We start from the raw sequence: 15,456 nt of genomic DNA on the forward strand, positions 1-15,456 counted from the left end.
GAGTAGTGACCTGCTGCCGGCTCTCAGCCGACTCGAGGGGCTTCAGACCTCCGCGAGGGGCGAGGTGGGAGAGTAGTTCCGTGGGGTCTTAAGAGTTTTCTCGCTCCCTCTCACTTTGCTGTCTACAGGCGGTCGAGTGCCCAGGCTGACCGCTTTCTCCTTACAACGAGGGTCGTGCTTCCTCGGAGAGTAAGCCCCAGGGACTAGGTCCTTGGAACCCTTTCTCGGACCTTCCTTGGCAGGTTTTGGCGACTTCTCTGTACAGCTTCTTCTGTCTGCCTCTCACCTCTCCGGCTCACTTGTCATAGGCCTTGGGTGTGTCACGACTTTGGTCAAAATATTGGCATTCTTGTTCTGCGCCTCTCTGGTCACTGTTTAGATTCTCTGTCACTTGATTGGTTTGGAATCAAGGTCTTTCCGCCTCACCTGTGTTTCCGGACGTGTGCCTAAGATATCAGTATAACCTAGGGCCAAGAACTCGGTGAAGGAATAAAAAGGGTAGCATCTTTGAAGTGATGGGTTACAAGAGCTTGCAAAGATGAAGAGGCAAAGTATCTAGAGCCGTTCTGTGATGACAACCCTAATATTGCACTTTGTGTGAATAGGGTCAGTTTCCTGCATCTCGTTCACATGAAGACCAACTTTGCACTTCTTTTAAGATCGGCGTGTTAAAAAAAAAAAAAGATCGGCGTGTTGAGTGGGAAATGGAATCTAGAGGAAAGCATATATTAATATATGAATACCCAACTTAGTTTGGAGAAATCACAGAAGCCCTCAAAAGTGACATTTAAACGAAACCTAGTTCACTGACTCAACAAATAGTTGTGAGCGTCTGTTAAGTTCCAAGCACTAGGTATATAACAGTGACTAAAACAAGTCCCTGCTTGCATGGAGTTTACAGCCTAGTGAGATTAAAAAATTTAAACCAGACAAAGGATTGGCAAGAGAGTATTGCAGATAGGAACACTGTACAAGTCCCCAGTCTTGAAAGAGGTGTTTTTGTTTTGTACTGCCTTTCCCTTTTTGATGTTTTAGGATTTGGGCCAGGGCGAGGCAGTGGGGATGGCTCTGAGTTTCTTTTTTGTCGCTTTTTGTTAAGGGACTTTGGAAATGTTTAGAACTGTGTAGAAGCAGAGAAAAGATCATTATACTTTGACCTCTAATAATTCTGTGGCCATTATATTGTGGTACTTTGCAAAATAGCAAAATGGTAGGCAACAAACATAGGAAGGGAGCATAGCAATCAACTCCAGTATTCTTGCTTGGAGAATCCCATGGACAGAGGAGCCTGACAGGCTACAGTCCATAGGTTCACGTAGAGTTGGCCACCACTGAAGCCACCTAGCACACAAACACACACAGGCAAAAAGGATAGCTTCTCCCCTTACAGTACTGAGAGTTTTATAGAGAATATAACAAATGTCCAAAAAAATTAAAAAGTGTGGTTCAAGGTAGAAAACTCCCATACCATGAGAATACACTGCTAGATATCCTTGGAGAGCAGGATTCGTAGTCCAGGGAATAGAGCAGAACACTGGCTATGAGTAAAGTCCTTATGAGAAGTAGTATTTGAACCAGGTCTTGATAGGATTTGGAAATATAAAAAAAGGTAAAATGCTTCTCAGACAGACAAATTGAGAAGAAGAGAAGAAGAAGATGGTGCCGGAGAGGGCGATGGCATCCCACTCCAGTACTCTTGCCTGGAAAATCCCATGGACAGAGGAGCCTGGAAGGCTGCAGTCCATGGGGTCCCAAAGAGTCGGACACGACTGAGCGACTTCACTTTCACTTTTCACTTTCATGCATTGGAGAAGGAAATGGCAACCCACTCCATGTTCTTGCCTGGAGAATCCCAGGGACGGGACAGCCTGATGGGCTGCCATCTATGGGGTCGCACAGAGTCGGACACAACTGAAGCGACTTAGCAGCAGCAGCAGCAAGCCCAGCTAATGACTCTGCCCTACTGAAAATCTAGGAATGAAGACTTAAAGTTTTTGTGCCAGTTACTGAATCTTTCTTAATGGTAGGCCAAGAAGTTAGGCTTAAGGCAGTGGGTTGCCTTAATTTTCAAAGAAGAAAGAAAGAAAATGTGTTGCAGGAACATTAATATGGCAACTGTCTTGATGTCAAGGAGAATAACCAGATTATTACTGTAGTACAAAAAGCAAGTGAAAACCTGAATCTGAGTAATAGCCTTGGAAATGAAAAGCAGGAACAGATGTGAGAAATGTTGCAGACTCAGAATTCACAGGAAAGGCCTGCTGATTGTTCAGAATAAGGAATGGGGAAGGACTCAGTGAGCAAAGGTTTAGGCCTCAGACCTGATTAATGGAGAGTGTGTCATTTATTGAAAGTGCAGGACAGGGAAATTTGGGGGGAAGATATTCATAATTTCAAATTCAATCATAGCTGAACTTGAGATACATTAGGGCAACCAGTTAGATATGTCTACTAAGCAGTTGGAAATATGGGGTTTAAGCTTAAGAGAGATGGACTGGGAGTAAACGTATGAAATCATCTGTCTACAGTTGCTAGTTGAAAACCTGATATATAAAGATTACCAAATAGGAAACTGGTAGCAGAACTAAAGAAACTAGACGAGGACACAATTACTTCGGCAATACCAAGATCAATGGAGTTGAAAAGATGACCCACAGAAAGAAGAGCCTGAGATAGAAAAGGAAAACCAGAAAAGCTGAGTGTTTCTCATGGAAAAGAAAGGTTTTTGAAAGAGACAGTGAATTCTCTTGGCCAGCATTACTGAGTGATAGATTTACACCACAGTTGCTGACCTCTTTAGGACCATAGAAGAAAAAGAAATTTCTTTCACTATTCAGTAGTCCCTTCTTATCCATGTAGGATATGTTCCAAGATCTCCAGTGGATGCCTGAAACCATAAATAGTACCACACCCTATATATACCATTTTTTTTCCTGCATACATACCTGTGATAAAGTTTTATTAATAAATTAGGCACAGTAAGAGATTAACAACAACTGATAATAAAATAGAATGATTATAACAACATACCATAATAAAAGTTATGTGAACATAGTCTCTCCCTTCAGCTTCTTTAACTCTGCCTGAAATGTGACAGTGGGTTCTTCATTGGCAGACATAGCCTCTCCAGTAATTTATATATTTTTCAGTCTAAACCCAAATCTATGTAACCATCTCTTACTTTCAGTAAATGGCTGGTGTCACTCATTTCAGGGGATCCCTTGCTGAAGTTTTTGTAGATGCTCAATGCTTTCTGGCCCAACGCATTTCTGTCAGTTTGAACACATATTCTGTTCATGTCCACCCACAAATTTAATGGCTTTTCCAATCTAACTAAGCACTTAATGTGCCATGGCTATAACTCTTACAGCTTGAGGTACAATAGCAAAACTAGCTCAAATTTCTTTTTCCTTCTTCACAATTTCACAAATAGAAGACTTGTTCTTACATAGATTTTAGCAACCTCATTATATGAGCATATAACTTTTTTCTTATTAAGTTGAAAACATCCACCTTTTCACTTAGAGGATGCACTTTGCAGCTTCTCTGGCATATCTGAATTGTATGCCTTACTACTCTGGCTCTTTGGGGCCATTAAATAAATAATAATAAGGTAACATGAACACAAGCACTGCAGTACCCTGGCAGCCAGTCTGATAACCGAGCTGGCTAGTGACTAACAGATGGGATTCACTGGACAAAGGGATAATTCACATCCCACATGGGATGGGCCAAGCTGGCGTGTGACTTCATCACGCTATTCAGAGTCCACATACAGAGGATTACTAATGTGTATTTGCCAGTAAGAAAGGAGAAGTAATAGAAACCGGAGAAGGCAATAGAAACTGGAGAGGGAAAGTAAGGTAGAAAGCAAAAGAATAAAGGATAAAACATATAACGATGAGTGTTTTATTTTAGGCCCAACTCCTGTTTTTTTTCTGTTGGATGGGGAACAGAAGTTGGGTCGAGAAAGTGCTAATAAAGAGGAAGCAGAGGAAACAAAAAAGTGGAGGCCCCTATAAATTCAAAGTACAGGTGGATGGGAGTAAAGAAATTTTTAAAAGAAAGAAAAATTTACTTGGTACCCTGAAGAGGTTCCTGGGTCAAAGCAGTAGAAGAGATTAGTAGAGTGGTGGAAGATTGTAGTTAAAAAGGAGAATTGACTGTAGTCAAAGAGAAGAGTTGTGAGTTCCAGGTTTCAGTAGCTAAAGATGAAGCTCTTTGAGGTTGAAGATCTAAATAAACCTAGCACAGGAATTTGGAGAAGAACACCAGTATAGACGCTAAAATTACCAGAGATAATGGCAAGGGGGAGAGGAAGAAGATGAACCTGGTACCAGTGTTCTGTCCATTAGCAGCAGTGAACATGCAGGTGTGGTTTCAAGAGACGATGTTGATCAATGATGGTCGGAGTATTCTCCCTCAAACAGCAATACGGAGTAAGGTCTCTGTAGACCTCTGTTTGGTCTTTGAATAGGAACAACTCACTACTTGGGAAGGCTGTAAAACAGGTGAAGTCTGTGTGTATGGGAGGCGGGGAGAGCGGATAGTCAAGGTAAAGCAATAAAAGGAGTGCTTGAGAAAACTATGGAAAAAGCTAGGGGAATATGTTGGTAATAAGTAGGGGCTAGAAGATGCTGGGGAGCTAGCAATGAAATTAACGTGGAGGGGGGAAGGACTGAGCTGAATGAGTGCATGCTTGCGTGCTTCATTGTCTGACTTCGTTGTCCAACTGTTTGCAACCCCACGGACCACATCCTGCTAGGCTCCTCTGTCCGTGCGATTCTCCAGGCAAGAATATTGGAGTGGGTTGCCATGCCCTCCCCCATGGTTGATCTTCTCAACCCAGCGATCGAACCCATCACTCTTATGTCTCCTGAATTGGCAGGCAATTTCTTTACCACTGGCGCCACCTGGGAAGCCCTGAGCTAAATAAGTACTGGAGGGATTTTCAAGGGGGAAGTAAGTTTGTACCTTAAAGTAACCATTATGTATATATAATAGGAAAAGGGAAACTGGAAATTGCTAGAAAGGCTAACCCATTGGTCTCCAAACTTTTCTCACCATTTATTCCATGAGTAAAAAAGTAAGTACACTTCTTTATGTATGTATTTAGCTACCAATTATACGGGCTTCCCAAGTGATGCTGGTAGTCAGGAATTCACCAGCCAGTGGGGGAGATGTAAAAGACGAGGTGCTGGCTCTTGTTACCTAATCTGTAATATAAACCTTTTTCTATCTGTGATTATAGAAATACTTTGCTTCTAATTTTCAACATAGAAGTTTGAAGTAATGGTTTTTCTAGTATATTAAAAGGATTCTTCTAAGTTTCAGTCCTTTCAGCACCTCAAAATACAGACTTCTCTGGATAAGTAAACTACTGTGTTCCTGAGCTATAAAAACTTAAGTCAGTAGAAAGTCTAGGCTGTGTTTCCTTGTACACTCAGGAGGAGTGGCAACTTCACTCCTTTTCATTGTGGACATTTTAATGAGGAACACTTTTCTCCTCATGAATAATTAAAAAAAAATACACCTTTCTGTACCTATCATTATATATGGGTAATGTATGTAATAATACAGTCTTAAGAAGTAACAGAGGTTGCTTCTCAATTTTTATTAAATTATTACCCATACAACTGTTTGAGGTAGATTATTTTTCTTTTAATATTGAGCTTTGGACCCCTGCTCTTGGGTGATTGAGTAGAGCACAGAATTTGACAATAATTTTGTGGCCATCAGAGGGGTATCTTATACCTTCTTTAAAAAAAAAAAAACATTCGGAGTGTGTGTATGTGTGTTTCCTATAAAAACTGAAGAAGTATTAGGAGGAAGGTAGATAGGGAAGGAACAAACAAAATCCATTTTCAGGGTGGTCGTTCATATACCAAGATTAAACCTACAGCAAGTTTTAATGGCTTTATAAATCCCTGAAAATGAGAGATTACTGTGGAATTGCTGACAGATCCCTAACTCTAGCAAGTACAAGTGTGTTGCATTATTACAGTATTAACCTCAAGGACAGAAGGCAGTTTCAAGCTCTAGAATGTTGATCAAAGGATTGAATACAAAGTATACATTTTTATTTTAATAATTCCTTGCCTGGAGAAGTATTTTAAAAAGTGACACCAAAAATAAAACAACATAATAGCATTGGTATTAACTGAAAAGAAAACGTTTTAATGTTTTAGAATTTCATAAGCCTTTGATGTATATCTTCACTATTTTTTAAGCTCCTTAGGGCACAGAGAATATCATAGGCCATATATATATATATATCCTTCGGCACCATTTGTCACAGACTTTGCTTTTTAAAAATAGGTTAATGCATGAGATACCACAAGCTAAATGTGATGCAATAAAATTATCATAAGTGTATTTTCTGAGGCATTCAAGATTGGGGCTGAGGACTAAGGAGGCAAAAAAAGATAACTGAGGTTAAAATTTCAGCACTAACTTTTATAGCTTATTGCTTAATGTATGCTCTAACTGTTGTCTCCCGTGACACCCTTCCTCCAGTCTGTGTGTGGGGGGTGAGGGGTGTATAAATAAGGTTTGAGAGAAGAAATTTTGATATACCATAAACTTGACCTAAACACATCAAGTTTCTCTGTACTAAATTGTAAGTGTATTATTTGAAAACTATATTAGGAAGAGGCTCTGTGAAGAGCAGGAGCTTATCTGAAAGCTGATAATACTCTCACTTTAGGAGAAGAGAACTAGATAATTCCAATTAGGGATAAGAAGGAAATGTATCTGTAATAACCTTTTAGACAGTTTGAATTTTGTATCAGGTGCACAGTAATACATTTAAACAGAACAAGACGGATAAATTTCGACAGGTAATTGCCCATTGTCTGTAAATTACCTTCTTTTTTTTTTCCTTCAGGTGTTTGGGATGGCTGCTGCAGTGAACTTGGAACTTGATCCCATATTTTTGAAAGCATTAGGCTTCTTACATTCAAAGAGTAAAGATTCTGCTGAAAAGCTAAAAACACTACTTGATGAATCTTTGGCTCGGGGCATTGATTCAAGTTACCGTCCATCTCAAAAGGTATATAACTGAATTACAGGCTTGGAGGGAGTTCTGTAAAGTCTTTAATGTTTAGACCATCTCAAAACAGTCTGCCAGATAATCTTCCCTTGTGGCATGAAGAACTTTACAGTGTTCTTTTCTTTCTCAAGCTTTCAGAGAACTATTCCACTGTATAGAAAAGTTAGCTGAGAGTGGACAATATTTTGTTCTGCTATTTTCTGTGTATAGAAACCCACTTATGTATTATAATTTTAATTCTTTATGATTAGGATTTTTTTAATCTGCTGAATGAAACCATAGCTTGTAATTATTCTCTAATGTTTTAGGGGCAAAAAAATAAAAGGGCAGGAATTCTACAATGAAGTGAATTACATATAGATAGGATAATTTAAGGAAAAAGGAGGTATGGATAAACTGTGAGAACTGTGTCACTCTCATTGCAAACAAAGTGGCCAAGCAGCTTTCTATGAAAAGAATATACATTTTGGAACCAGACAGATCTGTTTTAAATCCCAGCTTACGTCTTACTAGTGTGATGACAGGTAACATATCTTGAACATTTACTGTGTCCTAGGTACTTTTCTCAGTGATATAGGTGTATAATTAATTTTAATTGTGATAATGATCCTTTGAGATAGGTATTCTTTATTTTTATTTTACAATAAGGAAACTGAGGTACATAGTAACTTCATTTCACCCAGCATCTGTTTCTCTATTAGTAAAATGAGGATAATGAGAACTACCTTGCAAAGTAATGAACATTAAAAGAAATAAAGAGCATTGGTACACTACACCTAGTGTAGTGTCTGCCTGGTATATAATAAGCTCTTAGTGAATGACAGCTCTTACTATATTCTTTATACCTACCTAAGACATTCTTTCAAACCTGTCTAAAACTCTAGCCTTGAAACTTCGAGTCACCCAGGTCTATGAACACCTGGATACCAAACTGATAAGGAGAAGACCAAACTACCTGACTAGCTCAGTCTAATCCAGAATCTCAAACTCAAGACAGGGCCGAGTCCCAGACTCAGAGCCCAAGTAAGCAGTGATGTTTTCCCCCAGGCCTTCTTTCAAAATAAGCTCTCGTATTCTCAGACCTTTTTATTGTCCTTTGAATAGTGGAGCCATCCTGACTTCATTTATTTTACCATTCTCATTCTGGAGGTTCGGTGAGCTCAAACCAACCAACTTAATAAAACTCAACAAAATGCACTAACAAATTTGTTCTGCTCCGAGTATTGATATTGTCCAAATAGGAAATTCCTATTATTACTAAAGAAGCAGTATTTTTCTAAAAATTTATTTACTTATTTTACTTTTGGCCCCACTGGGTCTTCACTGCTGCACTCAGGCTTTCTCTAAGTGTGGCAGATAGGGGCTACTCTTCATTGCTGTGCATCAGCTTCTCACTGCAGTATCTTCTCTTGTTGCGGAGCGCAGCCTGTAGGGCGCAGGGCTTCGGTAGGTGCAGCTCACGGGCCCTAGAGTGTGGGCTCAGTAGTTGTGATGCCAGGGCTTAGTTGCTCCATGGCATATGGGATCTTCCAGACCAGGGACTGAACCCATGTACCCTGAATTGGCAGGTGGATTCATAATCACTGGACCACCAGGGAAGCCCCAAGAAGCAGTATTTTGAGATTCTAAAACAGAAGGAAGCGCATTTGTTAAAGTACATGAGAAGTTGGTTGCAACTAAAACGTCTCCTGCCCTTACATTTTTAGCCATTAGAGAAATGTAAATTAAATCTACAATGATATGCCATACATATCTATTAAATGTCTAAAATTAAAAAGATTAGCCATACCAGGTATTGGTGAGGATTTGAAGATAGGATTTGAAGATAGGAACTGGGACTCTCAGGTACTCCTGATGAAAATATAAAATGGTATACCACTTTGGAACATGGTTTGACAGTTTCTTAAAAAGTTAATCATAAACCTACCATACAATCCAGACATCCTACTCCTAGACATTTATTCTAAAGAAATTAAAGTATGTGTCCATGTAAGGGTTTGTACGTGAATGTTCATAACATCTTTATTTGTAATTGCCTCAAACTGGAAACAACCCAGTAGTCCGGCAGTAGGTAAATGAATAAACAAATCATGGTATATTTGTTCAATGGAGTACTATTCAGCAACAAAAGGAGGGAACTTTTGTTACACTCAGTGACATTCATGAATCTCAGAATAAATATACTGAGTGAAAAAGCCAGAAAAAGTATATCCTGCATGATTCCACTTATGAAAATTTCTAGGAAATGCAACCTATATAGTTACAGAAGATGGATCAGTGGTTTCCTGAGAATGGGTGGCTTAGTTTTCTAGGATGTCTGCCTCTAAGAGTGATTATAGAGGGCAACAAGGAAACTTGGCAAGATGATGAATATGTTCATTATATTAATCATAGTGATGTCTCACAAATGTGAAACCATATAGTGAAACTTATTGAAGAAAAAGACACAATATGTTGGCACATTTGATGTCTTAATTTTTAACTGATAATTTAGATTTGTGATCTGGTTTTGTTTTTAATAATATACTAGTCTGAATATTTCTTTATAGGTATCTTTTAATTTCATATACAGGATGTGGAGCCACCTAAAATTTCAAGCACAAAAACTGTTTCTGTTAAGCAGGAGCCCAAAACATCATCTAGTCTTCCTTCTGGCAATAATAATGGCAAGGTCCTCACAACTGAGAAGGTAAAAAAGGAAGGTGAAAAGAGACCTGCTGATAAAGTAAGATTTTGCTTTACTCTAGTAAATCAATCAATCAGTTGTTTTTTGCTTACTTTTTGTATATAATAATTGGTAAAAGTATGTAATAATCACTCAGTAAATATATTTTGGTTATTATGGATTTTTTTTAAATTAAAATTTAGAAACATTTTAGAACCGTTTATTGAAATCATTGTCAACAAATATTTGAGCCCTAGAAGATATACTAATTTCATGTGTAAAAACTTTAATCTATAACTCAAATATTTTATATTGAACAGTTGTTGAAAAGAAAAGATGGCAAGGAAAGAATAAAGATGTAAATCACTAGACATGAAATTTGCAGAAAAGCATGTACTTTAACAGGGTTACAGAAAACTCTTGGATTGTCTACTGTGAATGATTTCTGCACATGGTTAATTATTAGGATTTTAGAACTTAGTAAAAAAAACATTTAAAAAAACTTTAGTAATACCTGCCCTCAAGGGGTTGTGTTTCCATACTTTTTCTAAGTACTGGCTCTTTATTACCTATATTATATTGTTCTCTTTATATTTTAAAGAAAGGAGCCAGAATTTGCTTTGAAACAAATATGGCAATGTGTTAAGCCTGAGTTACTGGTGGAAGTTCATTATTCATTTCTTTTCAATATAAAATATCATTAGTTCATAATTTAAAATATTTTAAAATGGCCTTAAAAATATCCTTATTAGTGCTGTGGCTTCTCAATTCAAAGCATCCAGTGGGGGGTAGGAGGGCAGTGTAAGTAAATCCATTGAACTTCCATGATTCTTTAATGAATAAAAGAGTACAGAGAGAGATACAGGTGCATGCTGAACTGTTCTGATTTGTTTCTTTTTACCTTGTTGGATTCTTCTAACATACTGAGTACGAATTTCTTATACATCTTCTACGGGTCTTTAGTGTGTGCTTTTGTCCCTAACTATGTGAAAGTGTCTGCGGAGTGGACTTGGTCATTGCACACTGTCTGTCTTGTACATCTCTCAGTGATTTAAAGTTCATTTTAATGTGTTACTTTTTGATTGGGTGCCTTTTATAGATGAAATCAGACATCACTGAAGGAGCTGATGTCCCAAAGAAACCTAGACTGGAGAAACCAGAGACACGGTCCTCTCCCATCACTGTCCAAACCAGCAAGGATTTAGCCATGGCTGACCTTTCCAGCTTTGAGGAGACCAGTGCTGATGATTTTGCCATGGAGATGGGATTGGCCTGTGTTGTTTGTAGGTAAGTTGTATCTTGCCACGTAGATTCTTTTGTTTCTTTGTAAAGAACAAACAATTTAAAAAAGAAAAAAAAAATAGACCAATTGTTGGGTGTTTTTTAAATTCCGTTTTCATTATTTGGAGGTGGATAGGAGATAAACTGCCCATGTGGCAATTAAATGTCTAATAAATTGTCAAAAATATATATTACTAATAGGCATCTTTATAATCAGTTATGTTGTTATAACATTTTCTGCATTCTTGGCTTCTAGAGTAAAAGCACTTATTTCTTTAATTTTTAGTGAGACACTGTTTAGCAGACTAAATTATTTCCACCTTTCTTTTTAAGAAGACTATGTTGCTTTTTTTTTTTCCTGAAGTGTTCATAGAATTTATAAAGTAAACGGTTATATACCATTTTCTAAAATAGCATTAAATCTTTTCCTAAGGATAAGGAAAATGAAATTAATGGATCATGTAGGTTATTCTGAGTATTGTTTTGAAACATGGATGCATAATTATAAAAATAGATAATTCTGCTTAGTAGAAGATTCATCTTAAAAATAAGAATAATTAGATTTTAAATTCCTTGATACCAGGGTCTCCGTCTTTAGTTGTTAATAACTTTCATTGCCTGGCACAGTAGAAGAGATTGTCACCTTTCCTGTTATTCGCTTCATGAAAATATTAAATTCTGGTGCATGGGAATGAACACATAGCTCTAAAATTTTGTGAACATTATACAGCATCAGTTAATGTACTTCTGAATAGGATTATTTCATTAGAGCTTCATTGCTTTAACACATATTTGTTTATTTCAACCTTTATCTACTGTAAGGGTTGCCATTTTCATGTAAAGAAATAAATGGTAAAGTAATAAGGGGGAAAGAACTAGTAATTGTAATCCTCCATAAGAAGATTTGTTATGATGGTCTGAGGCTGTTGCTGTTGCAATTTTTACCTTTTTGATACACTTATTAATAGATTCTGTTTTGTTAATTAAGACATTTATTTATGGAGTACCCCATGTCTGTGTAGTAATGTGCTAGGCACTGTAGATAATTAGGTTCATTTTCTACCTTTAGGCCACTCGTGTATTAATGAAGAAAATAGAACAATATGTAGGCAACAAATATAAAGGAATTTAATAGAGGTACAAAGAAAATGTTATGAGACTGTTGGAGGATGAGCCAAGGTCTACTGCCTTCTGGGAAAAGGAAAAAAATTACAATGGAAAATGCTAAGAAGAAGAATATAGCCAAGTTTAGTCTAAGTCGCCTTATATATTTCTTACTGGTTAAACATAATCTTTAAAAGAAATGAATTGTTTGTGCAGGCTACACGTTGGGATTTGTTATTTTGCTGTTTGGCTTCTCTGATATATCTTTAAGATATCAAACTTCACCAGAAGAACCCTAGAGTGGCTTTAAATTGTTGCATTCAAATAAGTGTCATATCTAATGATATATTTTCGTAGGCAAATGACAGTGGCATCCGGTAACCAATTAGTAGAATGTCAGGAATGCCATAATCTCTACCACCAAGATTGCCATAAGCCCCAGGTGACAGACAAGGAAGTGACTGACCCTCGCCTTGTGTGGTATTGTGCCCGATGTACCAGACAAATGAAAAGAATGGTAGGAATTACTTTTCTCTATTTTAAACAATCTCTGTCCTTTTCTTTGTTAATATGTGGTTGTTAAGATAAAAATCTGAACATTTATGCTATTGAAAAAAATCTTATAAGCTGATTATTTTAATGCTTGTTTATATAGTATAAATGTGTGGTTTATGTGTCTGTGCCTAAGTGGACCAGACCATATATATGTATTTTTCTCTGCTCAGCTTTTAGCTTGTTCTAGTATAAATGAACAGAATTGGAGACCCACAAATTGGGACTGTTTCCTACTGCTGTGTCAGTGTATTTGTGCACATTTAAAGTACTACAAAGCACTATGGGGAGTCGTGAGATACGAAGCCCTAGTCTTTGATGAGTCTGGTAAGGAAATATTGAAAATGTCTATTCCTGAGTGAGTGCAAAAAACCAAACTTACATGCTGTGTGCAGAGCCATCTCTGTCTTTCCTTCTGTGTTTCTCTCTTTATGCCTTATCTTTCCTTCTCATTGTCTTCAAGTCACCATTTAGCCTATTTTCTCAAGTACTTTCTCAGTTTACTGCTCACAAACATAACTGACTTTAATATCATACTGAAACATTTTCATTTGTTATATTGGATTTGTTTTCTAACTTTTATTCATTTAAAAGTAGATGGATGAACGTTATCATTTTCCTTTTAAAGAAATCAAGTTGTTATTTACTTCAGTGTCTTGTTTACTTCCCCCATCCACGTTCCCCTACCTTTGATTATGGACTCTTTTTTTTTTTAATTTATTTTTTACTGATCAGATCAAATCAGTCGCTCAGTTGTGTCCAACTCTTTGCGACCCCATTAATCGCAGCACGCCAGGCCTCCCTGTCCATCACCAACTCCCGGAGTTCACTCAGACTCACGTCCATGGAGTCAGTGATGCCATCCAGCCATCTCATCCTCTGTCGTCCCCTTCTCCTCCTGCCCCCAATCCCTCCCAGCATCAGAGTCTTTTCCAATGAGTCAACTCTTCACATGAGGTGGCCAAAGTACTGGAGTTTCAGCTTTAGCATCATTCCTTCCAAAGAAGTCCCAGGGCTGATCTCCTTCAGAATGGACTGGTTGGATCTCCTTGCAGTCCAAGGGACTCTCAAGGATCTTCTCCAACACCACAGTTCAAAAGCATCAATTCTTCGGCGCTCAGCCTTCTTCACAGTCCAACTCTCACATCCGTACATGACCACAGGAAAAACCATAGCCTTGACTAGACGGACCTTTTTTGGCAAAGTAATGTCTCTGCTTTTGAATATGCTATCTAGGTTGGTAATAACTTTCCTTCCAAGGAGTAAGCGTCTTTTAATTTCATGGGTACAGTCACCATCTGTAGTGATTTTGAAGTCCAGAAAAATAAAGTCTGACACTGTTTCCACTGTTTCCCCATCTATTTCCCATGAAGTGGTGGGACTGGATGCCATGATCTTCGTTTTCTGAATGTTGAGCTTTAAGCCAACTTTTTCACTCTCCACTTTCACTTTCATCAAGAGGCTTTTTAGTTCCTCTTTACTTTCTGCCATAAGGGTGGTGTCATCTGCATATCTGAGGTTATTGATATTTCTCCCGGCAATCTTGATTCCAGTTTGTATTTCTTCCAGTCCAGCGTTTCTCATGATGTACTCTGCATATAAGTTAAATAAACAGGGTGACAATATACAGCCTTGACGAACTCCTTTTCCTATTTGGAACCATTCTGTTGTTCCATGTCCAGTTCTAACTGTTGCTTCCTGACCTGCATACAAATTTCTCAAGAGGCAGATCAGGTGGTCTGGTATTCCCATCTCTTTCACAATTTTCCACAGTTTATTGTGATCCACACAGTCAAAGGCTTTGGCATAGTCAATAAAGCAGAAATAGATGTTTTTCTGGAACTCTCTTGCTTTTTCTATGATCCAACGGATGTTGGCAATTTGATCTCTGGTTCCTCTGCCTTTTCTAAAACCAGCTTGAACATCAGGAAGTTCACGGTTCACATATTGCTGAAGCCTGGCTTGGAGAATTTTGAGCATTACTTTACTAGCGTGTGAGATGAGTGCAATTGTGCGGTAGTTTGAGCATTCTTTGGCATTGCCTTTCTTTGGGATTAGAATGAAAACTGACCTTTTCCAGTCCTGTGGCCACTGCTGAGTTTTCCAAATTTGCTGGCATATTGAGTGCAGCACTTTCACAGCATCATCTTTCAGGATTTGGAATAGCTCAACTGGAATTCCATCACCTCCACTAGCTTTGTTCATAGTGATGCTTTCTAAGGCTCACTTGACTTCACATTCCAGGATATCTGACTCTAAGTCAGTGATCACACCATCGTGATTATCTGGGTCGTGAAGATCTTTTTTTACAGTTCTTCTGTGTATTCTTGCCGTCTCTTCTTGATACCTTCTGCTTCTGTTAGGTCCATACCACTTCTTTTCTTTATCGAGCTCATCTTTGCATGAAATGTTCCTTTGGTGTCTCTGATTTTCTTGAAGAGATCCCTAGTTTCCCATTCTGTTGTTTTCCTCTATTTCTTTGCATTGATCGCTGAAGAAGGCTTTCTTATCTCTTCTTGCTATTCTTTGGAACTCTGCATTCAGATGTTTATCTTTCCTTTTCTCCTTTGCTTTTCACTTCTCTTTTTTTCACAGCTATTTGTAAGGCCTCCCCAGATAGCCATTTTGCTTTTTTGCTATTTCTTTTCTATGGGAATGGCCTTGATCCCGGTCTCCTGTACAATGTCACGAACCTCATTCCATAGTTCATCAGGCACTCTTATCTATCAGATCTAGGCCCTTAAATCTATTTCTCACTTCCACTGTATAATCATAAGGAATTTGATTTAGGTCATACCTGAAT

The 15,456-nt window shown here is 38.0% G+C and overlaps 1 protein-coding gene across 1 annotated transcript in view; it reads left to right on the forward strand.

The window, feature by feature from the left end:
• Nucleotides 1-6: 6 nt before the first annotated feature.
• INTS12 (integrator complex subunit 12) overlaps nucleotides 7-15,456 on the forward strand; it is a 24,223-nt gene continuing 8,773 nt past the window's right edge. Inside the window, exons 1-5 of the mRNA XM_010848254.1 lie at nucleotides 7-64; nucleotides 6,887-7,051; nucleotides 9,624-9,776; nucleotides 10,816-11,003; nucleotides 12,459-12,618. Of these exons, the coding sequence (XP_010846556.1) occupies nucleotides 6,896-7,051; nucleotides 9,624-9,776; nucleotides 10,816-11,003; nucleotides 12,459-12,618 (657 nt within the window). The 5' untranslated portion in view covers nucleotides 7-64; nucleotides 6,887-6,895. The remainder of the gene's footprint in view (nucleotides 65-6,886; nucleotides 7,052-9,623; nucleotides 9,777-10,815; nucleotides 11,004-12,458; nucleotides 12,619-15,456) is intronic.

This window comes from Bison bison, unplaced genomic scaffold (genome assembly GCF_000754665.1).
Source record: "Bison bison bison isolate TAMUID 2011002044 unplaced genomic scaffold, Bison_UMD1.0 scf7180017864263, whole genome shotgun sequence".
In the NCBI taxonomy this organism is placed as follows: domain Eukaryota; kingdom Metazoa; phylum Chordata; class Mammalia; order Artiodactyla; family Bovidae; genus Bison; species Bison bison.